The following is a 26,568-nucleotide window of genomic DNA, read 5'->3' as shown; positions in this document are numbered from 1 at the left end:
GGAGCCGACCTATGAATAGCAGTCCTTTCCGTAGATGGCAAGGATGAACAGCGTTGGCCCGAGGTGGACTAATGTTTTTTTCCTTCTGATGGGCTCTCTGCCATCTGGTCATTTCGTTCGTCCTCTGCTTTTTTCACACCCTTCCTGACTGCTGATATCAGTCCTCAGTTTAAACAGTTAAAACTAACCAGGCACTCTGTTCAACAGCAAGGGCATTCCAGCGGCATCGCCGTTGGCTGGGTCATGTGATCTGAATGGGTGACATCCGCATTCCCAAAGTCATCCTCAATGCTATACAAGGTTGTTTGCAAGCGTGATCTCAAGTGACTGGGTCTCGTGCATGTGAAGTGTCTAATGTGCTAATAAATGATTTGGCAACAATGACGCAAGAATGATGAATACTTAGAAAATTGCTGCTTAGATGCAATTGCTATTGCCATGATTTCACACCTGACCATTTTGAAAGGTTTTAAAAGGTTTCGAGGCAACAATGCTATTAGGGGTGAGTACAGAAAGCTGGTGGAGGAAGGAACAGAAATTTTGAGAAAAGGCATGAAGAAGTAGGGTGGGGGGGAAACAAATCAGAAGAGGAAAATGTAGGCTGCTATTCGCAGAATGTACTGCACTTTTTTATAAGTCCTTCTGGGATGGCAAATCTCGAATATCTTTTAAATCTATCAGAGCTCAGATGATTACAACAGCAGTAATTTTGGATGTGTCCAAGTCAATGGTGGTTGGAAGATGGGAGGCTGGCCTGGAGAACACTGGAGTTGTCCAGTTTAAAGGTAACAAATGACATGGATGAGGGTTCAGCTGCAGATGAGATGGGGCAGTGGCAGAGATGGATGAAGCTACAGGAGATCTACCTGTATGATCTAATTTGGCTGTTTTCCAATTTTTTCCACCAGGTGACTAAGCACTTTTTTGAAATATTTTTCTAAATAAAATTCTGATTGTAATCTTTAGTACTGATCATTTCCTTTTACTTTGATGCAAATATGTTACTTCATTTACTCCTCGACTAATCCCAAGATAGTTATGCATGTGAAAAGTAATAGTCAATGTAAATTAATCCATCAACATCCCAAAGTGCCTTCATTACAGCATCCAATTGTTTATAAATGATTCCAGGGCCTTTGTCCTATAATTTCATCTGAACGTCTATTCCACATACTGATTACTTCTGTGTGTGTGAGGACGGATCTCCTGATACCAGTCCTCAGTTTAACCAGTTTTAACTAACCAGATAATCCGCATCCTCCTCACACAATTGAAAGTAATGTTTGTATATACCTTCACCATTCACTTTGTGTCATTAAAAACCTGCATACGTTCACAGGTGCCTTGTTTCTAATGTCATGATAGGGAGATATTAGGAAATTGGGTTCAGAAATGGGGTCCAAGAAATAACAGGCAATGTAGGGGTTAAAAAAAACGGAAAAAAAGACATCTAGCAGCAGAATCAAAGCGATATGCCCACACTTGGCTGAGTCACATGGTCCCATTCAGAATTAAACTCGTTAGGGAATGTATAAGGTGATTCACTTAAGATCCATTGTCATTCGGTGCAACCTTGTTTGACAAGCCATTATCCCATTTTAGAGACTGATGACCCATTTGTCTGTCAATGGAAGACTAGGTGCAAAGGAAGGGCATAGTTCTGATCTTTTGTATAAAGAAGCCACAATGACCAGGATTCACATTGCAACGTCTCACGAGATCTGGTAGATCCAGGAGCGGGGTCTCCCGGCTTCTATCAGCCGTGGTGAGCTGCTTTTTGGGTGCAACTTGACCGTATAATTGCGCCCAATGTGTCTATGACCATTTGCAGACTCCTTTTGTCCTCTTCATAACTTACTTTCCTACCTATCTTTGTGTTATCAGTCGAGTTAGCTACCATACATTCAGTCCATTCATTCACATCATTGATATAAACTGTCAATCATTGAGGACGTAGCATTGATCCTTGCAGCACTCCACATGTCACATCTTGCCTATCTGAAAAAGAAAGACCAATTTCACCCCCTCTATTTTTCCTGTTAACTAACCAATCCTCTATCCATATGTTACCCCCTGCATAATAACCTTTGATGTGCTGCTAGGGATGAAGTTCCAGGATTTTGACCCAGCAACAGTGCAGGAATGGTAGTATATTTCCAAGTCAGAGTGGTGAGTGCCTTGAAGGGGAACTTTCAGGTGGTCGTGTTCTTGTGTATCTGCTGCCCCTGCCCTTCTAGATGGTAGCCGTTGTGGGTTTGGAAGGTGTTGTCTGAGGAGTCTTGGTGAGTTCCTGCAATGTATCTTGTAGATGGTGCACATTGCAGCAATTGTGCTTCAGTGGATGTTGGAGGTGGTGGAAGGGCTGCTAATCAAGTAGTCTGCTTTGTCCTGGATGGTGCCGAGTTTCTTGAGTGTTGTTGGGGTTGCACACATCCAGGCAAGTGGAGAGTATTCCATCCCACTCCTGACTTGTGTATATGGATGTAAACTGTTGGAAATAATAAATGTAATGCATTTCTGAGAGGGCTCCTGACTATATATATATAGCTATGATATAACCAAGTGAAACTAATTGTGTGCAACGATCAGCTGTATTATTTTGTGTGTGGAAAGTTGCATACTTTGAGGATGCTTCCCCAGTCACTTGGCAGGAGGCAATTGTTAGCAGGAGACAGCAAGCAACCTGTCTGTTCTGTTATATTTACAACCATCCATGTTCCTTGCTAATGAAGGTTTCTACTGTCTTTGCCAAGGCAGGCTCCTCAAAATAACCTGTAACAGAGCTTGTCACTTGCTTATCTGAATCTTCCCTGTGAATGCTATTGTTCTTTGCTGCTGAGTGGCAGGCCACAGCTCAGACAGGTTTTTCCACACAGCAGCACCAAATCTGAAATTCTACCCCCACCAGACTTAGGGGACTGTGGTTTATGCCCCAACCCCCATTCTCATTACCGATGGGGAGGGTCCCATAAAATGCTGTGTTCATTGCCTATCTGCTTGCCACTACCCTCACTGCAATTTTACCTGTGGCAGTGGAGGTATCGGGCAATAAGGCCTTTATAATGTGGCTTTTCTAGGCCATCAAGTCCTGGGGTGATACCTGAACCCAAGGATTCTGGCTCAGAGGCAGGATGCTACCCACTGAGTCACAGGACTTCTTTGATTGCTCAGTATCTAACTGCAAATACCATGAACAATTATTTCTCTTCAAGTATTGTCCCTCTCTCCTTTAAATCTGTAGTCATCACCCCCTCCTCAAAAAGCCAGGACTCGATTCCACTGTCATTGTAAACTACCATTCCATCTCCAACCTTCCCTTCATCTGCAAAGTCCTTAAACAGGTTGTCACCTCCCAAATCCAGCCCCACCTATCCTGGAACTCCATGTTTGAATCCGTCCAATCAGGTTTCTGCTCCTGCCACAGTACCAAAACAGCGCTTATCAAAGTCAAAGATGACATCCTATATGTCTGTGACAAAGTAAAATATACTTCCTCATTCTTCATGACCTGTCTGTAAATTTTAACACAGTAGAGCATAGCACCCTCCACCAATGCTGTCCAGCTGTGTGGCGCTGCTATAACCGGATTCCATTTTTAATCTATATAATTGTAACCAGAGTATCATTTGTTTCTCTTCCTGCTCCTGAACTGTTACCTCTGGTGTCCCTCAAGGTTTATGCTTGGTTCCCCCCTATATCTCACCTACATGCTGTCCATTGGTGATTTCATCTGAAAGCATACCATTAGTATGTTAGCATGCATGCTAACCGGGCAGCACGGTGGCACAGTGGTTCGCATTGCTGCCTCATGGCACCGAGGTCCCAGGTTCGATCCCGGCTCTGGGTCACTGTCCGTGTGGAGTTTGCACATTCTCCCCATGTTTGCTTGGGTTTCGCCCCCACAACCCAAAGATGTGCAGGGTAGGTCAATTGGCCACGTTAAATTGCCCCTTAATTGGAAAAAATAAATTGGGTACTCTAAATTTATTTTATAAAAAACATGCATGCTAACCCTACCCAGCTCTATCTCGTCATCATTTCCTTTGGCTCATCCCACTTTTGCTAAATTATCAGGTTGCTTATCCGACATCAGGGGCGAAATTCTCCCGAAACGGCGTGATGTCCGCCGACTGGCGCCCAAAACGGCGCCAATCAGACGGGCATCGCGCCGCCCCAAAGGTCCGGAATGGTCCGCATCTTTGGGGGCCGAGCCCCAACATTGAGGGGCTAGGCCAACGCCGGAGGAATTTCCGCCCCACCAGCTGGCGGAAACGGCCTTTGTTGCCCCGCCAGCTGGCGCGGAAATGACATCTCTGGGCGGCGCATGCGCGGGAGCGTCAGCGGCCGCTGACAGTTTCACACGCATGCGCAGTGGAGGGAATCTCTTCCGCCTCCGCCATGGTGGAGACCATTGCGGAGGCGGAAGGGAAAGAGTGCCCCCACGGCACAGGCCCGCCCGCGGATCGGTGGGCCCCGTTCGCGGGCCAGGCCACCGTGGGGTGGCACCCCCCGGGGCCAGATCGCCTCGCCACCCCCCCAGGACCCCGGAGCCCGCCCACGCCGCCTTGTCCCGCCGTTCAAAAGGTGGTTTAATCCACGCCGGCGGGACAGGCAATTTATCGGCGGGACTTCGGCCCAACCGGGCCGGAGAATCGAGCGGGGGGGCTCGCCAACCGGCGCGGCCCGATTCCCGCCCCTGCCGAATATCTGGTGCCGGAGACTTCGGCAACCGGCGGGGGCGGGATTCACGGCAGCCCCCAGCGATTCTCCAACCCGGCGGGGGGTCGGAGAATGACACCCCAGGTTCTGGATGAGCAGAAATTTTATCCAATTAAATACCGGGAGGACTGAAGCCATTGTTTTTGATCCCCACTTCAAACCCTGTTTCCTAGCAACTGGCTGGAATTCTCTGGTCCCAACAGCAGTGGGTTTAATGGCGGGTGGGGGGTACAATGTGGCAGCAGCTGAAAAATTGGTTTCCTGCTGATGTGAAATCCTCAGTTCAGAGAGGACCCCTCCCATCTTCTCTCTCTCTCTCTGTCCTGTTGTGCTGTAAATTTTCCTGCACAAAGAGAGAAGGCAGGGTTGAGAGCAATTGGGTTTCTGGTATCATTCCCATGCTTCCAGTCTTATGAATAGCCCGCTGGATCATGTGCCATTTAATTGCTGTACTGCAGGTTGTCCACAAGGATGCAAATAGAAGGACACGACTCATAAGCCTCCTCCTTCCAACCTTGAGCTACAGGATGCCATTCCTGGCCTCCGCTGCAGTGGACAGCACATCGAGGGAAACATTGCTGAATCTGGAGCTTCCTGGGATCGGTCGGCCATCTCCTCCTTCCTGGGTTCGCAACAAAGAAGCTGATGTCCGGGCGCTTATTAAACGTGGCACCTGGATATGATGACGGGATGCATGTCAGGAGCTTCCCGACTGCATAACTAATCAGCCCAGCATCATGCGACTTGGCTCAAATTCGCACCAGGTTCTGCAGTGAGAAATACTCCTTGTCACGGGACTTCGACCCAGAAGGGAAAATCCCAGCCACTGACTCGAATCCTCTCCCCAGCAGCAGTCTGCGTCTGAACCTGTCTGTTTGCAATCTTGGTATCACATTTGACCCCAGAATGAACTACACAGAATTGCAGTATTTTCTACGGTGCAGAAAGAGGCCATTCGGCTCTTTGTGTCAGCACCAGCTCTCCGACTGAGTGCCACTATAACTTACTGCCATTTCCCTGCCTTTTCCCCATAGCCCTGCACATTGTTTCTATTTAAATAATCATCTCATACCCCTTGTATGCCTCGCTTGAACCTGCCTCCACCACACTCCCAGGTAGTGTATTTCAGACGTGAACCATTTTTTGGTGTGAACATTTTTTTCCTCTGATAGCATTCGCTTCTTTTGCAAATCACTTTCAATCTGTAACCTCTCGTTCTTGATCCTTTTACGAACAGAAATAGTTTCTCCCTATCTACTCTGTCCAGCCCCTTCATGATTTTGAACCCCTCTATCTAATCTCCTCTTAGCACTCTCCTCTCCAAGGAGAACAATCCCAACCTCTCCAAACTATCCTCACAATTGAAATATCTCATCACTGGAACCTATTTTGTAAATCTCAGACTGCCCATTTCCATCTCCATAACATGGTCTGAATTTGTCCTTGTCTCAGCTTATCTGCTGCTGGAACCCTCACCTATACCTCTAGATTTAACTATCCCAATGCACCCCTGGCTGGTCTCCCACATTTTACTCTGTGTAAACTTAAGGTCACCCAAAACTGCTGCTCTTGTCCTAACTCGCAGCAAGTCCCATTCCCCTTTCACTCCTTTGTTCACTGGTCTACAGTGATTCCCGGTCAAGCAACTCCTCAGTTTTAAAATTCTAACACTTGTTTTCAAATCAGTCTGTGGTCTTGCCCCTCCCGCCCCATAACCTTTTGAGAGACCTACGCTGCTCCAATTCTGGTCTTTGACCAGCCTGATATTAATCACTCCACCATTGGTGACCATGCCTTCAGTTCCCTCGATCCTAAGATCACGGTAGCATAGTGGTTAGCACGGTAGCATAGTGGTTAGCATAGTTGCTTCACAGCTCCAGGGTCCCAAGTTCGATTCCCGGCTTGGGTCACTGTCTGCACGTTCTCCCTGTGTCTGCGTGGGTTTTCTCCAGGAGCTCTGGTTTCCTCCCACAGTCCAAAGATGTGCAGGTTAGGCGGATTGGCCATGGTAAATTGTCCTTAGCATCCAGAAAAAAGGTTAAGTGGGAGTTACTGGGTTACAGGGATAGGGTAGAGATGTGGGCTTGAGTAGGACGCTCTTTGTAAGAGCCGGTGCAGACTCGATCGGCCGAATGGCCTCCTTCTGCACTGTACATTCTATGAACTATCTGGAATTCACTCGCTACGCTCTCCTGGCTCTCTACGTCACTTCCCCCATTTAAGTCACTTTTTAAAACCTACCTCTTTGACCAAGCTTTTGGCCACCTGCACTTATATTTCCATATGTGGTTCAATGTCATATTGTGTTTTATAAGGCTGTGGTGAAGCACCTCAATGTTTTATTGGATTAAAGCTACTACATTACTCTATACAAGTATAATTTGTTGTTTTGCTGTGCTGGTGCTGCTCATGTTAATACTCCTCTTTCTCCTTATCAGACGTTCAAGGTAGTGCTACATAAGATGTCTCCTGCTGCATTGAAGGCTGACAACAGAGAGGTACAGATCAAGGTGAATAATGTTCAAGAAAGCGGAAATGCACTCCAAAGTATTGGAAAGCACCTTTACAGCAGTGAAAGCATACTCTCAGAATGAGTCCTGTGAGCAAACATTTTTCACTTAGGCAAGAAAGCAGCTGTCCTGGTTCAGTGTTTAAAGGCCCTGTAAATTTCATAGTCCCGCCAATCCACGCTTTGGTCTAGCCTAGTCAAACCTGGCGAGTTTTAGACTGTTCGGAAACCTGTGCGTTGCCAGTTAAAGCTCAGGGTTAAAAATGCTTTCAATTGCATTTTTTAAAATGCATTTAATGCTCCAGACCTGTCACCCCGCGTGGGATTTCTACTCGGCTTCAAATGTAATTTGGTTAAATGCAGAAGTAAGTGGGACCATGTCAGGTTTCCAACATACCAACTTAAAAAAAAAGTAATTGAACCATCTGCAAACAGCTGTGCCTCCTTGCAAGTTAAAATTCTGCCCAATGTTTTCAGCTCTCTCCAATTAAATGGAATATAATCAAAAGGACCTCAAGAAAGTTGGACAGAAGCAAACAAACTAAAAGGATTTTAATATCAGTTACCAATGCTCTGAGACAATTTGCAAGTTAAATGAGATATTGAAAGCACGGCTCTCCATTTGTGGGACGGGAGAGGAGTCTGTTGTCTAGGAAACACTTACTTGATGTAATACGGCACTTTGTTTGGTGAAATGGCCCTCTCCCAGGGAACCTGGACAGAAGCTGAAAGTATGAGTCACACAGAGATTTGGATAGAAAATGTGAAAACAAAATCCACTAAATCATTTAACAGCATAAATCAAAATTTTAGGTCAAATATTTGAATGCCTCAGCCCTTATCTTGAAGTGTGTAGGTGGCTCGCTCAATGATTCAGACGTCACAACAAGAGAAGTGACAGCTCACTTTGACTAAATGTGCAAGGGCAAAATGTACATTTTATAACAATTCTCATGTTTTATGAGAATTGAACTTGAAAATAATTTTTTACTTCAAAGAACGACATCAGTTAAATGTCAGTGGAATGATGCTCAATGTTTACTTCTTGGCAGAAGAATAATCCAAACAACATTTCAGCCAAACAGCCAAAAGTATGGACTGCTCCACAACATGAACTGTACGAAGCAATATAGGTGTATCTTGTATACACTTGAGTAATTAAACAGAGCTGATAGACAATAGGCAGTGACTTACTCAGAATAGTAGATATTGCTGAGTGACTCACATGAAGGATGATAGATCCTGCGACTGATATGAATTGTTTTCTATATGCACAGCATCTCATTATGGATAGTACAATGTCTTGGATTTGAAGAGTACAGAAATGCAGATTTAAGACAGATTGACTTTGTCAAACCTAAACCACTTTGAGTGAACACAAACTTCATTTAATAAAGTCAATCAAGTGTGAGACGGATTATTTGATTCTGCGAAAGATATTAAAAATAATTCGCCATTCCACCCCTTAATGAAGTAAACCCACAACATTTTCAACTTGTATTTCATTGAACTTACTAGATAAGAAGTGTTGGGACCCTGGGCCAAAGTCACGGTGAGCATCTTGAAGCTGTTTGAGGCGTTCCTCTATGGAAGTCTTTGGAATGAAAAGCAATAAACATCAGAATCTGAGACTTAAGACAGAGAAGGATCCACAGTGATTACAGGAAATATTTTGTAATTTCTTTCTGATCTATAACTGTCATGAATATTTTACTAAGGGAGAAACAATTCCACAAAGTTATGGCCAAAAAGTTGTTTCCACTCCCATTCCCCTCTCCTTCTCTCACTGTTTTGTTTTTCCAACTATAAAATGGTTACATAGTTACATATGACTTTTCCAGCTGATCCATCAGAGGATCTTCCAACAAAAGCAGTTAATATCCTCAGCTTATTTTGCTATGATCTCGGTACAGATTAGTAATTTCTTTTGGAAAACTAAAACAAAGAAGCCACACGGTTTATGGCTTAAAAATAAAATAATTTTACAATACAATAAATCTAAAAACCAATGAATACTCTGAGCGAGATTCTCCGACCCCCCCGCCGGGTCGGAGAATCGCCGGGGGCTGGCATGAATCCCGCCCCCGCCGGTTGCCGAATTCTCCGGCACCGGATATTCGGCGGGGGCGGTAATAGGGCCCCCCCCGCGCGATTCTCCGGCCCGGATGGGCCGAAGTCCCGCTGCTAAAATGCCTGTCCCGCCGGTGTAGATTAAACCACCTACCTTACCGGCGAGACAAGGCGGCGCGGGCGGGCTCCGGGGTCCTGGGGGGGGCGCGGGGCGATCTGGCCCGGGGGGTGCCCCCACGGTGGCCTGGCCCGCGATCGGGGCCCACCGATCCGCGGGTGGGCCTGTGCCGTGGGGGCACTCTTTTCCTTCCGCCTTCGTCACGGTCTCCACCATGGCGGAGGCGGAAGAGACTCCCTCCACTGCACATGCGCGGGAATGCCGTCAGCGGCCGCTAACGCTCCCGCGCATGCGCCGCCCGGAGTTGTCATTTCCGCGCCAGCTGGCGGGGCACCAAAGGCCTTTTCCGCCAGCTGGCGGGGCGGAAATTCATCCGGCGCGGATCTAGCCCCTCAAGGTTAGGGCGTGGCCCCCCAAGATGCGGAGCATTCCGTACCTTTGGGGCGGCGCGATGCCCGACTGATTTGCGCCGTTTTGGGCGCCAGTCGGCGGACATCGCGCCGATACCGGAGAATTTCGCCCTCTGTCTTCTATAGTCAGTTACATTAAAGATGTTAAAAGTACAATGAACACAGCTACTAATACTTTAAACTGAACTTCTTAATTCGACTTTTCTTCTACACCTATTTGTCTTACACCCCCAATAATACAAGTCAGATACTTATCATAAATTGTAAGATTAACCACTTGTTCTGGGTATGGTTTCAAAATTTGTATAAGTGTTGAGGTTTCTTGAACTTCCTGCTTACTTCCAGCAAGGTTGTCCCTTCAAAATGTGGGTGACTCTCAAATGCCCTCTGAAGTGGAGGAGAGTTAGGGACGGACAATAAATGCTGGCCAGCTAGCGATGCTCGCTTCCCATAAAATGAATTTAAAAAATCTCCTCCAACTGTCCCTTGGTTATCAACTCCCAGTTCAACATGGCATTGCTAGTATCTTAGGCATAGCCCCATTGGGCCAGAGCTCTCTTGGTTCTAATGTTCTTTATCTGGAATCTTTGTTTAAAAAATAAATTCAGAGTACCCGATTCATTTTTTTCCAATTAAGGGGCAATTTAACCTGGCCAATCTTTGGGTTGTGGGGGCGAAACCCGCGCAAACACGGGGAGAATGTGCAAACTCCACAGGGACAGTGACCCAGAGCCACGATCGAACCTGGGACCTTGGCGCCTTGAGGCAGCAGTGCTATCCAGTGCGCCACCGTGCTGCACCTTTATCTGGAATCTTGCATCTAAAACTCTCTCTCTTCTTGGTTATCACAGAGGTTAAACTCACTGTTACTGGTGTCCTACAGTTATCAAGATTTCTGGACCCTTTCAGCCAGCATGCAGAATTTCAACTGAGCTCTGCTTGAAAGCGATGTTATAAACTAAAATCTAAAACCCTGCTTGTGACCAGAACCTCAGCCACAATCAACTTTCTCCTATAATTAACTTCTTAGGGGCTGGTTTAGCACAGTGGGCTAAACAGCTGGCTTGTAATGCAGAACAATGCCAGCAACGAGGGTTCAATTCCCATACTGGCCTCCCCGAACAGGCACCGGAATGTGGCGACTAGGGGCTTTTCACAGCAACTTCATTGAAGCCTACTTGTGACAATAAAGTGGTTATTATTATTATTATTATTATTATTGTTGACCATTTTTCTATTATTATCTCCCAGGCAACTTGGTCATATGATCAGTTACTGGAAGCAAAGTACTTTATTCCAGAAATCATCTCCTTGAGAAACCTAGTTCTTAAAGGGATGCTCACCCCAATATAAAATATAGATTTCCCCCAAAAAAACACATGGGCCATCACAATTTGGAAAAAGAACGACCATGATAAATACTTAATTAAAATGCTATTGTGAGTTCGAAGAATCTGGAAAAATACAGATGATCAAGTACGGTGCGAGAAGAGGGGCTTCTGCACTCTGAATGAAGTACTTAAACCAATCTAACTGTCCAGAGTTATAAGTGTGGGTTATGAGGATGGATTATGAATGTCCTGGAGGTTTGCTTGATTATCTTTGGTAGTGAGGGAACATTTCCATAGATCTTCGGAGAGCGATTTATTGTCTTCATCAGGACATTAAACGGGCTGCATAGGATCAATGCCAACATTTTTTTTTCACCTGTTCTACTTTAAAAAAGAAAGCATGGAATGAGACGAAGGTTATTTGGCATAAGAAGGCCATTCATTCTATAGGCTGTTCACAATGTACTCAACTGTGGACTCTGTGCTATCCATTTAATCTCCTAACTGAAACTTTTACATTAATGCTCATTGATTTCTCAATGCTAATGAAGAAAAGCACCAGACTATCGAATAACTCCCCCCCCATCCCCCCCACATCAATTCAATATTGAACCCTGGCCAACTGGCTTCCATAGATTCTTACATTCCAATGTTAATTTTGATTTGTGTTATTATCCCTAGCAATATGAGAATATCAAACAAAAAATATGAAGATCTCAGCATGCTGTCTTCAGCGACAATAGGAATCACAGTTCACAATGAATTAACAGTGTAGAAGGATGCCATTCGGCCCATCAAGTCTACACCAACCCTTGGAAACAGCACCCACCCAAGCCCACACCTCCACCCAAGCCCACACCTCCACCCATTCCCAGTAACCCTACCTAACCTTTTTTGGACACTAAGGGCAATTTATCATGGCCAATCCACCTAACCTGAACATCTTTGGACTGTGGGAGGAAACCGGAGCACCCGGTGGAAACCCCCACAGACACAGGGAGAATGTGCAGACTCTGCACAGACAGTGACCCAAGCCGGAATTGAACTTGGGACCCTGGAGCTGTGAAGCAAATGAGCTAACCACTGTGCTACCATGCTGCCCTGTGAATTAATTAAGTCATTTCTATGTTTGACCATTTACGTTTTCTAAATTTTTCTTTTTTGTTAAAAACAAAGTTCACATGTCCATGATTCCCCAATCTGGACAACTCGGCAAAGACTCCCCACTCTTGCTGACTATTGGCATTGCCTACCTGCAGAGCCCGCCACCTGGATGTCAGTTCCTCCAGACGCTGTGTATTTTCTGTGGAAAGATGTACATCTGAGATTGCAAGTTGGTGAGCCAAGTCATTGGCAATTGTCATGCCATCTTTTAAAGCTCCCAGTTCCTCCTTGAATACCTTATGAGCCAAAAGAGAAATGTTAGCCTGGAAATTGTCATTCAGAGCCACCAATAGGTAACTTAGGGTTTCTAGAAGATTTCTTTTCATCCTGATTACACAGGTTATTGCTGGTGTTTTGTTTCTGTGGTGAAATTAGGAATTCTCCAGCCAATGAGAAGGTCGCCACACTAAATTCTCTCAATAAGATGTGAACTGCTATTCAGAGTTATAATCACCTGATTTATCATTTACCTCTTGAAAAGAGAAATTTAAAAATAGTTGAGCACTTAAATGTGAACTTGTATCTTTATAAACAAACATTAGGCATTTCTTTTATAGCCTCATGAATTGTATAAGTGAATTAAAAACAGTTAGAAATTAGAGGTAGTGTTCGTGTATACATATATATAAAGTTAGTTTGAAGTAGGTCAAGGACTGGGTTAGTGTTTTTTAGTTCATGTTTACTAGAAATTGCTGAAGGTTTCACTGTCATGGAAACTAGGCTGGAGAAATAGTTATTCTTAGATGAGGTTAGCTAGTTTAAACAAAGAGAGATAGTTGGCCAAGATAATGAGTGGGGTGAAGCCTTGCTAGGATTTTCATTAACCATGCTTAATCAAGATGCTTGCTGAAACACATGGGGCGTCATTCTCCGCCGGCGGGAGTCTCCGTTTTGCCGGCGCCCGGGGGTTTCCCGACGGCGTGGGGCTGCCCCACAATGGGAAACCCCATTGACCGGCCGGTGTTACGGAGACTCCCGCCGGCCGGTCGGAGCAGATATGTGGCGGGGCGGGTAGGAGAATTTCGCCCATGTATCCGGTAGTTTGTGGAACACACACGTGACTGCAATGAAGAAAGGATATATTTTAAGAGGCTTTTGGGAGGCTTTTTTGCAGCTGGCATTGCAAAGCACTCTGGTGTAAGGCTCCGGTCAAATCTTCCTGAGGGGTTTCAGGAGTTGAGAAGACATGAGCCGGTACCGAGAAAAGGAGAAGTGAAGACAGAAAAAGCTGTTCGTGCATGGCAGCCATCCTGCGCGATCTGAACTGATACCTGCTACTTGTTACGGTCGTATATTTTTGTTGTATACTGGAACGATGGAGGTTGAGGGGTGACCTGATAGAGGTCTACAAAATTATGAGGGGCATAGACAGAGTGGATAGTCAGAGGCTTTTCCCCAGGGTAGAGGGGTCAATTACTCAGGGGCATAGGTTTAAGGTGTGAGGGGCAAGGTTTAGAGTAGATGTACGAGGCAAGTTTTTTTACACAGTGGGTAGGGGGTGCCTGGAACTCGCTACCGGAGTAAGTGGTGGAAGCAGGGACGATAGTGACATTTAAGGGGCATCTTGACAAATACATGAATAGGATGGGAATAGTGGGATACGGACCCAGGAAGTGTATAAGATTGTAGTTTAGTCGGGCAGCATGGTCGGCATGGGCTTGGAGGGCCGAAGGGCCTGTTCCTGTGCTGTACATTTCTTTGTCCTTTGTTTGTTCCAGTATCGTTGTATCCTTGTCTTAAATTCCTATTAAAACTTAACTTCTGACAATATGGGCTGCACTCGAATCTTGACAAGTAGGTTGATTGGATAGTGATAACTCTCAGGTAACTTTCTAAGTTTAACTCAGCCTTGAAAGAGTAAAATTCTCACAGCATTCTAGCTAAAGTCTATTTGACTTTCTCAAAATATCTGTTTGCTCAATCCAACTGCACCCAGATAATTAATGTCTGTTATAGCTCGCAACGTGTTGCCACGACTCTTTATAAATTCATAACTGCCAGTCTTGTAAAAAAAGCAGGCTGTCATTGTTTTAACAAACATCATTAAATTCTGTCTCAAGCCCATAATAACAAACTTGCAATGTATCTAATAAATACGTTGAGGGTGCAAATAAACTGGCCTGGCTTTTGAATCCGGGTTGGGAAGATGATGACTGGATTGCTTCCAGATTCCCATCCTCATCACGTCAACGTCAGTGACATATTGCGATTTTTAAATACAAAAGACCTATTGCTCCAGAGGTGGGTTTGGTCCCCAATTAACAGTGCCAGGGGCAACCTGGAGGTGGTACCTGGTTCTGGAAGGCCATTTGACAAGCTGAGTAGTAGCTATGACTGGGCTTGTGATTGTCTGGAGGAATAGAGCAACATGAGATCAGAAGGCCAGTCCTGGCCTGGGTGGTGTCCTTGGCGGCGCCATGATTTTTGGATGTCTCTCTTGGGGTTTTAATGGACCCATGTAGCCACCTAAAATGGCTGATTCCCGAGTATTTGGCCAAACCCCGATGTAAAATGGCGAACTGAAAAGGCTGATGGGAAAATCAGCCAACAGGATTCAAAAGGACAGCTGCAGGCAGAACAGTGTATTCGGCTCTGGGGAAGTCGGCCCAGACTGATACCTGCAACCATTAACAGCACATCAACCCAGCCATCTGCAGTTTAATCGTCCATCCCCGGGAACAATTGCTACAAATGAGCAATTGAAAGCCGATCCAGACCTCTCGGCGCAAGCAGTGGCTGAGACAAAGAAAGGTGGACGACAACCCCCCCGATCAAGGAATCGCCCCATTATTGGAGCATATCGAACCCAGTGATTGGGACCAAGTCCAATCACTTGGGACCAGGGTCAAGGTCCACCCGAGAGGCGGGAAGCTACTGGGAACTATAAAAATAGGGGCCAAGTTCAGATCGACCCTTCTTCTACTCGCAACCTTCGAGACCCTTCGACGAAAGAACAAGTAAGTCTTACTCCAGCGATCGCTACCAGATAGGTGTTCCAGACTATCGACCCGTCCCAGCCTTTTTGAATCCCGCAGGCCAGACCCAATTCGATAACCCATTCGTTTCCCTGACCTGGTGGGCCATCACCAAAGTTAAGTATTGGCCTTTCGTGGTAGGTAATAGTCTAGATGTAGGATTATTGTATAAGTATTTATTTCTGTACATAATAAACGATCGTTGATTTAACATTTACTAAGCGGTATGTTGTATTATTAATCATTACTTGAGCTTGAACCACGTGGCGGTATCAGAAAGATACCTGGCGACTCGTGAGCAAAGGTGACAGAATTAGAGCTAATAAAACTAAGGCTATTAAGAGCAACACCCATCCCCATCCTCTGGAAGAATAAATTTGCCAAGACAGGTGGAGAGGAAATTGGTGCAGGTGATTGTAGAGGCCAATTGTTCTCCTTAACATTGTCAAATCAAGTGGCCAATTGTATCACTGAGTCATTAACAACCCCACTGAGAAATGCAAGATCTCTTGTGAACATTATGCTGGAATTGGTGAGGTAGGTTACTTTATTCATAATTCATCCTGTAGGAGGGGAGCAGGGTCAGGATAGTTCTATCCATAGTGAAGGACACGGACATTGCTACTGCCCAATAGGTGCTGTGGCTTTACAACCTCTGCCATTTATGGGGAGGGTTGTGCTGAGGTCGCAGCTCAATAGGCTGAGTTCTTATCACCACCTTCTGTTTCCCTCAGGTCCAACTGAAGAGGAGGAGGAGAGTCTCCCAGCACAGTCCCCTTAGTGAGGTTGATGTTCCTGAGTCAGTGCCATTGCATCATTCATCAACATCTTCTATTGGCGCAGACATACTCACCTCAGTTGGGCCTTAATCTAGCTTAGAATGGGAAACACTGGGTGAACTGCACCTCACGAGTGTGCAGGATGAGGAGAGAGAGTCGGAGTCAGATATAGACAGTCCCCTTCAGAGGACAAGAGGATAGACACAGCCATTCCTTGCTGGGTGAAGATGCTGGGCCTTGGGTGTCATGCACAAGAGGTTTTCCTGGAGCAGATGAGTTCCCTGATTGGAGATCCCTGAGCCATTGCAGAACCATGGGAAAATGATGGAAGAGTCCATGTAGCACTTGTGCCTCATCATGGCTCAGGGATTTGAGCATATGAGCTCCTCCATTGAGAGAGTGGCTACCCTCATGGAAACCATAGACAGCATCACTTGGTCTACTCCTCTGGCCTACTCCTGACCAGGAAGATGCATTTACTGAAGATTCTCTCCGCTACTCTGACCAATATTGGTGCAGCCTGCTCCCATCTCCTCAGTTCATGAAGGCTTCCTCTAACAAACTCTGATCCCCAAGTGATGCCAGTTACTTCACATCACACTGAAAGGTCCAAGCACTCACTGTTCACAAATACAAGTCTCTCAGTGTCAGCGATGACAACTCTATCCAACTGCTAAGCAGCTCAGTTTATCTTCTGTCTCTCCCAGCTGTTGGCCATTTAGGTCATGACTGTTGTATCATTAGACTAACAGCGCAAAAGTAATAGATAACCTGGCATGTGATGCAAGATTAACAGAGGTTTATTCAATAGATCTTCACTGCACAAGGTTTGGCACTAGACTCTCTAAAAGCCTGCGAAAAAACTGATGACATCACAAATGTCACATGACTCGGATCTTGAAGAGACATTGCGCACAACTACAATAACCCACATATATAACAAAGGCTCCTTCTGTGCACCTGCTCCCTGAGGTGTTCCTGACCCACCATTTTCCCTGTGTTTCCCACTTTAGATCTCAAACTGCTGCCCCAAGAGCCTCACAATGAGATCAACAAGCTGGAGGCATGTGTCTTGGTGGCTCCTCCACCACCTTTGAAAATTGCATCACCTTCCAGAGACACTTGGAACCAATAATTTCATCTGAATTCCCAACTTTGAGTGCAAACTCACAGACGTTTGAAAATCCAATCCACTATTTCTACCTATTTCTGATCCAAAGAGGCAGATACTTCAGCCAACAAGACACAATTGCTTTATATTTATCATAGTGACATGATTTTGACACCATTCAAATTATCCAATGAATGTTATGTACTTGGTTTGTACATTCTGCTTAGAATATAATTTTAAAAAAAGATAAATTTAGAGTACCCAATTCTTTTTTTTCCAATTAAGGGGCAATTTAGTGGCCAATACACCTAGCCTGCACATCATTGGGTTTTGGGGATGAGACCCACGGAAACACGGGGAGAATGTGTAAACTCCACACAGACAGTGATCCGGGAGCCAGGATCGAACTCGGATCCACAGCACCGTGAGGCAGCAGTGCTAACCACTGCATCACCGTGCCTCCCTAGAATATATTTCTGATTGTGTAGGATAGTAAAGTAAAGTCGCCATAATCCCAGATGATCATAGGCTGCTTTCCCCTTTGACGGAGGAGAGCTGACTGGTGGTAATTTAACCTGAGGATCATCACACCTCAGGCAAGGGTAAAGGTTCACCTCGGGCAAGGGGCAAGATTGAGAAGGCGGGGCCTTCATGAATAACCTCAGCCGGTGTTGGAATTGAACCTGTGTTGCTGGCCTTGCTCTGCATCAGCTGACCAGCATAATGTAGCACAGTACCACATGGTGGTGCAGGAAGCGAAGAAGACATGCGTTGGTTTCTGGTGATAATATGGTTCTTCAAAGGTACAGCTAAGGAACTTCTGGATTTTTTTAGAAGGATAACTCAAGAAGAACTTGCTGGCAGTGAGAACCCTGCTTGTTAGTCATAACAGTTGTGGATGTGGTTGGTTCATAATGCAAGATTTTTTACAGTGCACAGCTTAAGAGGGGGCAAGGGTCCCCAGAATTTCAGTGAACTGTCAGTGTAATGTTGCAGCCAACCAACACATTTAACCTTCCACAAAGTCAACACTTAGAAGGATCTATCTTTTGTATTAGTTCCTGGAACAATTCCTCATTGAGTTTCTGTATGTTTGGACAAAGCCACTTTTATTGGCCAGGGACCACAAGGTTTGAGGCATTTAGGGGACACAATTAAAGAGGTAAAAAGAAACACAGGGAAGAAGAGAGAATCAACAGGCATGCCAGTCACAGAGAAACGAGTTCATGGATGAACTTACTTGCAAATTACTAAATAGACCATTAGACAATATAAAAGATCATCATTAGAGATGACAGAGTTTAATCATTTTGAATCATTGGTACTATACTCATTCCTGAATCAGGAATTTGTACATAATCTAAGCTGACAATTTAATATAGTACTGAGAGACTACTGCATTATTGGTGATGCCATATTCAAACTAATAATCTTTAATAGTGTCACAAGTAGGCTTACATTAATACTGCAATGAAGTTACTGTGAAAATCCCCTAGTCGCCACACTACGGCGCCTGTTCGGGTACACTGAGGGCGAATTCAATGTCCAATTCACCTAACAAGCACGTCTTTCGGGACTTGTAGGAGGAAAACGGAGCAATCGGAGGAAACCCACTCAGACACGGGGAGAACGTGCAGATTCCACAGAGATAGTGACCCAATCTGAGAATTGAACCCGGGTCCCTGCTGCTGTGAAGCAACACTGCTAACCACTGTGCTACCATGCCGATATGAACATAATGCTAAACTGTGGCATGTCATTAATTGAGATAGATGTAAAAGATTCCATGCTATTATTTGAAGAGAACACAGACATTCTCCTGGTATCCTGGTCAATATTTCTCCCACATCAACATCAAATTATCTGGCCAAGTGCTTTGGGATTGAATGCAAGGGTTTATATAAATGTTAGTTCTTTCATTATATGCGTTTTCCAATTGATATGCTTGTTTTCTTTTGGGTTTCAGTTCTGATAATGTTAACATTCAAATCTGATTCTTACTATTACAGATGCCAACTGACTTGCAGTGTATTTCCAATAATTTCTGTTTTCTTTCACCTTTTCAGTTTTTCTTTTTAAACATTTAAGAGTGGAAGGTTACACAGAACTCTCTGAAATGAAATACAAGCTCTAGAGGTTACATGATGGCAGAAACACGGGGCGTGATTCTCCCAGCCCCGCGCCGGACTGGAGAATCCCTGCAAATAGGCCATGCCGCCCCGACGCCGGCACATGATTCTCCGCAGTGCGAGAATCGGCGCTATTGGTGCTGGTGTGGTTGGCACGGCGCCGGTCGTGGGCCACGCTGCGCGGCTGGCCCACCGATTCTCCGGCCCGGATGGGCCGTAGGAAAAGAGCCGAGTCCCACCGGCGCCGTTCTAACCTGCTCTGGGCCGGTGGGACCTCGGTGTATAAGGGTCGGGTGGCAGATTGTGGGGGGGGGGGGGAGGAGGAGGTTCCGACCCCGGCCGGGGGGGGGGGCCTCCGATGTGGCCTGGCCTGTGATCGGGACCCACCAATCGGCAGACCGGCCTCTGTGGCTGGGGGCCTCCTTTCCTACGCGCCGGCCCCTGTAGCCCTGCATGTTGCGTCGGGGTCGGCGCGTTGAAGGAGACCACTGCGCATGCATGCAGTGGCACCGGCGCTATTGCGCATGTCCTCGTTGGTGCTGGTGCAACTGCGCATGCGCGGATCCCGCGGCACCCACTTCGTGACGGGATCTGCAGCTGGAGTGGCGCGAACCGTTCCAGTGCCATGCTGGCCCCCTGTAGGGGCCAGAATTAGACGTGGGAGTGGCCCGTTCACGCCGTCTTAAAACGCGACGGCGTTTACGACGGCGTAGACACTCTACCACGGGATTGGAGAATCCCGCCCATGATGTGTAGTGAAACCAGGGGAATCCTCTGATAGATCAAGGGGCATGGGGGCTGATTTTTTTGTTGCTTTATGTCCCGCTATCCCTATTTCCAGTATACAAAGCATGAGGGAATTATGGTGGTCACCCATTCTGCCAGCACTCTCCCAAATTTGTGTTTCGCTTGCATTTCTGGAGTTATCCCTATTGAGTTAATACATCTCATGTTCTTAGGTGCGAGAGTGTAACGTATACTCCCTGGGTGTAGTGTCACCAGCAAGAAAGAATCAAATTAATAATCCACTATAGAAAAAAAATGCTTCTATTTGTTACATCAACTGGCCCACATTTGTATGGTAACTACTGAAATTATTTGTACCTTAGTTGTCTCAATATGTTCCTGCAATGAATCAATGAAGAGGTCTCCCACAGTTTCCCAGGAATCACGAACAGCTTCAGCCTGGTCCAAAGCAAGACTAAGCTCATCCATAGCACCTTGGAGCTCTAGAAGTCTCTCCATCGTTCTCTCAATGTGCTTGTGGCGGTCAATGCAGCGAGCACTCAGCTTCTCCCACATTTCACTTGATACATTAGCCTGCTTCCAAATGAATCGACTCACATTCTGGATTTTCTGCTTTGGTGACATATCTGAAATTATGATTCATTCAAGGTTCAGAAACAGAGCATATCCCTGGAGGAATCATATATGCTGGCTTAATGAAGAGGATACACAGGTAACTGGGTAACAGAGAGATTATATTGCCCAGTGGCAGTCCTGTTGTTGCCACAGCATAATAGCTCACACTGTAATTATGGGATAGTGGGGCATAGCAAGTGGTGATATGAAATACCATATACAATAGATGGAGATAAGAGGTTTGTGGTTTAACACCTATTTCCATCTCCAAAATGGACAAAACATGGAAATGACAAAAAAGCACATGGGCAACATTTAACCTTTTTAAAGAATACAGCATTGCGGATAACTTATGTTATGATTGTAGGAAAATAATGCAAATTAAATACCTCTGGGAGAAAAAAGGAACGGGAAAGAAGAGAGAATATAGAAAAAGAGGGAAGAGGCAACCTCTAAAAAATTTAATTCTATGATTTTAAAACTGTGGGGATAATATTGCAATGGCATTTCAGTATAGTAACCAAGTAATTATTTCAATGACCCAGGGTGTTTAAAATTAATATATAAAACTGAATTCCATAGGCACAATTATTGATCTTGAATTAACAGCAGGCGACGGGTCAAGCTTACTGCTTTACCTTCAGAATGATTTGAACTACTGTTCATGGCGAGGGGGCCGCCGCTCTAGCCTTTGCCTCCCTAATTGCCCGCTGAAGAATCCTGCTCGGCTGTCGATCAGCAACACCACACAAAGCTGCAGACTGGCTGACCGAATTTCTCCGACTGGAGAAAATCAAATTTGCCGTGCCTGTGGTCCTCAATGGCAGTTCTCACACGACGTGGAAGTAATTCACCAACTTGTTCCAGGACCTGGCTGTAGCCAACAGCCAAAGGAGCAAGGGGGAGGGGCCATAGACGAGCCACAGATAGTAAGGGAAAGAGAAGGGTGGGGCAAAAAGCCCTTGAGAAGACCGCGAGGCACAAGGGGACAGGCCCAAGGGCAAACAGAGGACTAGAGGGAAACACAAGCTAGAGGCCAACAATAGGCAGGGCAACTGAGGCAGACCGGCCAATGGAACCTATAGCCACCGAAGGGAGACAAAACAGGCAAATGTAAATATATGTAGCGAACCTTGTTTGTTTGTACTTTGTTGGCTTTTCAATTTTCTCTCTTGTATAATTATAACTGTACCTTGATTGCCTTTATAAAATACTACACGCAGGTACGACACCTGTAATTCAACATTCAAACTGAAACATGTAACATAAAATGTGAAAACCAATAAAAACATTTATTAAAGAAAAGAATGATTTGAACTACTATCTGCATGAACCATAGTCTGGGTGTGCATTGCAGCAATTTAAAAAACAATGCAGGGAGGTAAATGGCAATATAGTGTAACATATAGGAGCTGATATAATATGACGAGAAGCCTGAAAAGTAACTGATGCAATGGGCTTTTATTCACGTAGGGCTAAAGTCCAAAAAATTGAATAGAGTACAAAAACAGCATTTCAAATGCCCAATGCTCAATAATGAGAGGCATCTAAATGGAGGCCAAATGTATTTTTTCTCCTGGATTGGTTTCTTCTTGTAACAGGGACACCAATGGACAAATCCAGAAAAGGGCCACCCAATGGCTTTCTTTGCAAGCTGAGGGAAAATTGACAGCCCTTTAAAGCATTTCCATTGTTGTTGGTGCCCAAGAATGGTCCAGGAATATTCCTCATTATGTATGTTATATTGACACAACTTAGGTCATAAGGCAAGCACCTTTGTCTTGTGCTGGTTCTTCCGTCTCGTCGAGAGGATGCTGGGATAGGAATGCTTGGGCTGACTCCAAAGTTGCCAGTATGAAGGGACCCTTAGTCTTTACATCTTCCATGAAAGCCTTTAATGAAAGAAAGTGGAAAGGAAATGAGACATAGGAGCAAAAATCAAACATTTAACTTTTCAGTTACCAGGCTAGCAAATTTTCCTTTGTTACCGATGCTATTGTGTTTTGAACTTTTATGTGAAAATGCAGAAATGCAAAAATTATGAGCAGTTTCCACTGTTTACATTTTTCTTTGTTGTCTGTTAAAACAGCAATGTGATAAGGAGCATTTAGCCTATTAACCATAAATTGCAGCTCATTAAAAAAAAGGTTACATCTGAGGGCAGATGATCTGGTGATTGAAAGCTGACAATTTCATACATCTGAGATGTTAAAATGGAATATTGGGGCAGAACAGGAGACTGGGACTGAGACGTTTTCAATATTAAATTAGAGAAGAGGAATTCATCTAATAAGAAACCAATCTCTTAGTGTTGTGACACACTTCATTTTTGATTTTTATATGGTACAATTTTTGTTGATGGTTTAAGTATTAAAGCTGGGAAGATTCTCTTCTGTGGAAATTAAGACTCCTTTTCAAGATAATTCTTCAGCCCTACATGTTTGCACTTGTCTGCTGAAGGCACCAATGCCTGTTTGCAATACGGCAACAATAACACACAATTCTTTTCTTCCCTCATCTTGAAACAAAAAAAAGAGTGGCAAAAGCTTCTTTTTTTAATGAAAACATTTTCCCTTTAAGAGGGGTTTGTATTTTGTTTGCAGCTTCAGACTTTAATTAAAACATTTATTTGATCCTCGAGACATGAGATTAATTCTAATTTTCCTAGAACAAAATGGAATGTTGAAAAATGCAAAACACCTACCTGTCCCATGCCCTTTTTCCATGCGAGTGAGTGACTTACCGAGTGGAACTCATTGTACCGCTGCACTGCATCAACATCCCCTGTGAAGGGGAGCTGCTCAGAAAGTTCCTCGTCTTTCAGGGTTAGCCAATCAATGATCTCCTGCAAGGACAGCTGCAGCTTGCCACTATGATCAGAGAGTGCTTCTAGCCGAGCCCTGAGACACAGTGAAGGGAGGGTGTTGGGAGAAGTTTAATAGTTTTCAAATGTGTAAAGAGATCTTCAATGAAGGTAAATAGAATGGGAGAACAATACAGAAAATCGCAGAGTATTACTGAGGCTGTGAATGAATCAAGGTTTCATTTGTGATTATGCTTCAGATCCCCGGTCAACTCTTTATCTGGGGTTGGTTTAGCAGAGTGGGCTAAACAGCTGGCTTGTAATGCAGAACAAGGCCAGCAGCGTGGGTTCAATTCCTGTACCAGCCTCCTCGAACAGGTGCTGGAATGTGGCGATTAGGGGCTTTTCACAGTAACTTCATTGAAGCCTACTTGTGACAATAAGTGATTATTATTATCTGTGGTCATCTTCCATAGAATAGAATCCCTACGGTACAGAAAGAGGCCATTTGGCCCATTGAGTCTGCACCAACCCTTTGAAAGACCACCTGGGCCCAATCCCCCGCCCTGTAACTTCACCCTAAGGAGCAATTTACCATGTCCAATTCACCTAACCTGTGCCCCTGGTGCTGTGAGCCAGCAGTGCAAACCACTGTGCTGCCTTTGAAGGGATGCCATTGGTTCTCTTATATTACTGACCTATTCTTTGCTCCCAGAGATGTCTGCAATTGACAGGAAGGCCACAGAACTAGAAAGCAATAAAGGCAGCCCCACATGTACATGGGACCAACATTCATCACAAATGTGGGCTGTTTAGCATAGGGGCTGTTTAGCACAGGGCTAAATCGCTGGCTTTGAAAGCAGACCAAGGCAGGCCAGCAGCACGGTTCAATTCCCGGAACAGCCTCCCCGAACAGGCGCCGGAATGTGGCGACTAGGGGCTTTTCATAGTAACTTAATTGAAGCCTACTTGTGACAATAAGCGATTTTCATTTCATTTCATTTCAAATACTAAATTCAGAATAGGCTACAATTGTAGAATTTACCGTTGCTCCACACAGTACTTTTCGCCTTCACTTCACGGGCCTTTCATCAATGGTGGAATGGATAACTTTGCAATTAGTGTGGAACCATATCCTTGACTTCACAAGTAGATTGTGTTTATTTTTTTCTAGCCTGGACATGCTGAATTCAACCGTTAGCTTCAAGACTACAAGGCATATTTTCCGAGTCTCCTCGGCCTCATTAAGGTTTCCAAAGCCCGGAAACTAAATTAGATACTCAAAAATTGAACTCAAAGATATTACTCGCTTAGAAGAGCATTTCAGATTCAATCCCTCCTGGATGTATTTTGTTCAAAGCAAAGAGTTATGTAAATCAGATTTAAATCCTTCTTTTGATTCTAAGTGCTGGTCATTGGTGAGTAACGATGATTTATATTTAAGCTTTCCAAGATTCGGAATTCATTTCAGACTATCACTACTGCCGGGGTTGCTTTGTGCAAAACTCCAGCCAAGAAGTTATTTTTATTGAAAATATCAACAACAAACAGATTTCAATTTCTTCAGTGAATTTTGTGCACATTAAGATGAAGAACATCAATGTGGGAGAGGAAAATGCTTAAAAAAAACATTTTTAGTCTTCTAGTCTGCACGTCAGGCAATTCCAGGTCAGTTATAGCACACAGGCAGAGGCAAAGGAAACCACCCAACAATGGCCGTGATCCAAAGGCATGCTGTGCTAAAAGGCAGCGTGCCGCGGCGCAGCTTGGCCGATGAAAGCCAGGAGACCCTGCTCCAGGGATGTATACAGCTCATAAAGCCTTGTCCGCTCCAACACGGGAATGTGCACATTAGAGTGAGGCTAGCTGTCTTACTCTAATATGCAGTTTTGCCAAAAAGTGATCCCGCCCACAATGGGCGGAATTTATATTGTAACCTCTCGCGAGATCGATCTCATCCCTTTGCCTTGGAGTGGAGATGCTGGCGTTGGACTGGGGTCCTTTCTCAGGTGGTACTTGTGGAGCGTCTCCCGGGGACTGTAGGCCACCAGCTGCATGCCCTTTGGAAAGGGTGGTGCCACTTAGGCACCCTGGCAATGGCATTACCAGCTGTGGGTGTTGGGGGGCAGGGGATGCCAGGTTGGCATTTTTTAAGCATGTACGATCAGGCTAGGGGTGCCCTGCGTGGGTGTTAGGGGGGCATGTGACCCTCCCTCCCATAGTGTGTTCAGGCTGGGATGGGTGCTTTGGGGCCTCGGAGATAGGGGTGCCATTGAGCTCCTCGTGTGCAAAAACAGGGCTATGTACGGCCTCGGCCATGTGTTCCCCGCTGAGGCCCCTTATGCAATGTGGGTCGCTTTGCACAGCCATGTGTTTCTCAGTGCTGCGGGCACAGGGAAACACAGGGATTATCACCAAATTCTGCACACATGAGTACGGCCTCAACCGGGACCTTGGATTCATGTTACATTACATTCACCCCCACCATCTGACCTGGGCTTGCGAAATCCTACCAACTCTCCTGGTTTGTGACAATTCACACCTCTTTAACCTGTTCCATCTGGACCTGTAACAACTTAATTACCTGCAAAGACTCGCATTTAAAGAATCGTCTTGCATCTTTGACTTTGTCTATATATATGTTTCTGGAATCTACCTCTTCATTCACCTGAGGAAGGAGCAGTGCTCCGAAAGCTCGTGATTCGAAAAAACCTGATGGGTTTAAACCTGGTGTTGTAAGACTTCTTACTGGGCCTTATCAGTAACATGCGTGTCTCGAAAAAGAATGAGATAAAAGACTTTAATTGCATCAGTGAAGGTTCAGCTGTTAATGTGTCTTCTAAATCTTAGTGTAAATTATGGCACATGATGGTCTAGAGCCAAACAGATTCAATTATTCACCTGATATTTTGGGATTTCTTCTTAATCTCGCTCCAACAGAGGTTCATCTCTTTGAAGTGCTGAAATTAGACAGAATGTGATTTAATTATTTTGTTCTTTTGGTTTGGCTTTATTCCCTGGTATCCTGAATAAGTAATCATATCTATAAAAATAATTAATATTAAATATTCATTAAGACCAGATATAT

The 26,568-nt window shown here is 45.0% G+C and overlaps 1 protein-coding gene across 1 annotated transcript in view; it reads right to left on the bottom strand.

Moving 5' to 3' along the window:
• Nucleotides 1-26,568, bottom strand: part of drp2 (dystrophin related protein 2) — a 563,342-nt gene that overhangs the window by 92,450 nt on the left and 444,324 nt on the right. Inside the window, exons 5-11 of the mRNA XM_072505229.1 lie at nt 26,382-26,440; nt 23,421-23,577; nt 22,452-22,569; nt 20,420-20,688; nt 12,411-12,557; nt 8,744-8,822; nt 7,893-7,953 (exon numbers count right to left, since the gene is read on the bottom strand). Coding sequence (XP_072361330.1) covers nt 7,893-7,953; nt 8,744-8,822; nt 12,411-12,557; nt 20,420-20,688; nt 22,452-22,569; nt 23,421-23,577; nt 26,382-26,428 — 878 coding nt within the window. The 5' untranslated portion in view covers nt 26,429-26,440. The remainder of the gene's footprint in view (nt 1-7,892; nt 7,954-8,743; nt 8,823-12,410; nt 12,558-20,419; nt 20,689-22,451; nt 22,570-23,420; nt 23,578-26,381; nt 26,441-26,568) is intronic.

This window comes from Scyliorhinus torazame, chromosome 5, assembly GCF_047496885.1.
Source record: "Scyliorhinus torazame isolate Kashiwa2021f chromosome 5, sScyTor2.1, whole genome shotgun sequence".
In the NCBI taxonomy this organism is placed as follows: Eukaryota; Metazoa; Chordata; class Chondrichthyes; order Carcharhiniformes; family Scyliorhinidae; genus Scyliorhinus; species Scyliorhinus torazame.
The sequence above is the reverse complement of the archived record's forward strand: the minus strand, read 5'-3'. Positions and strand labels throughout refer to the sequence as shown.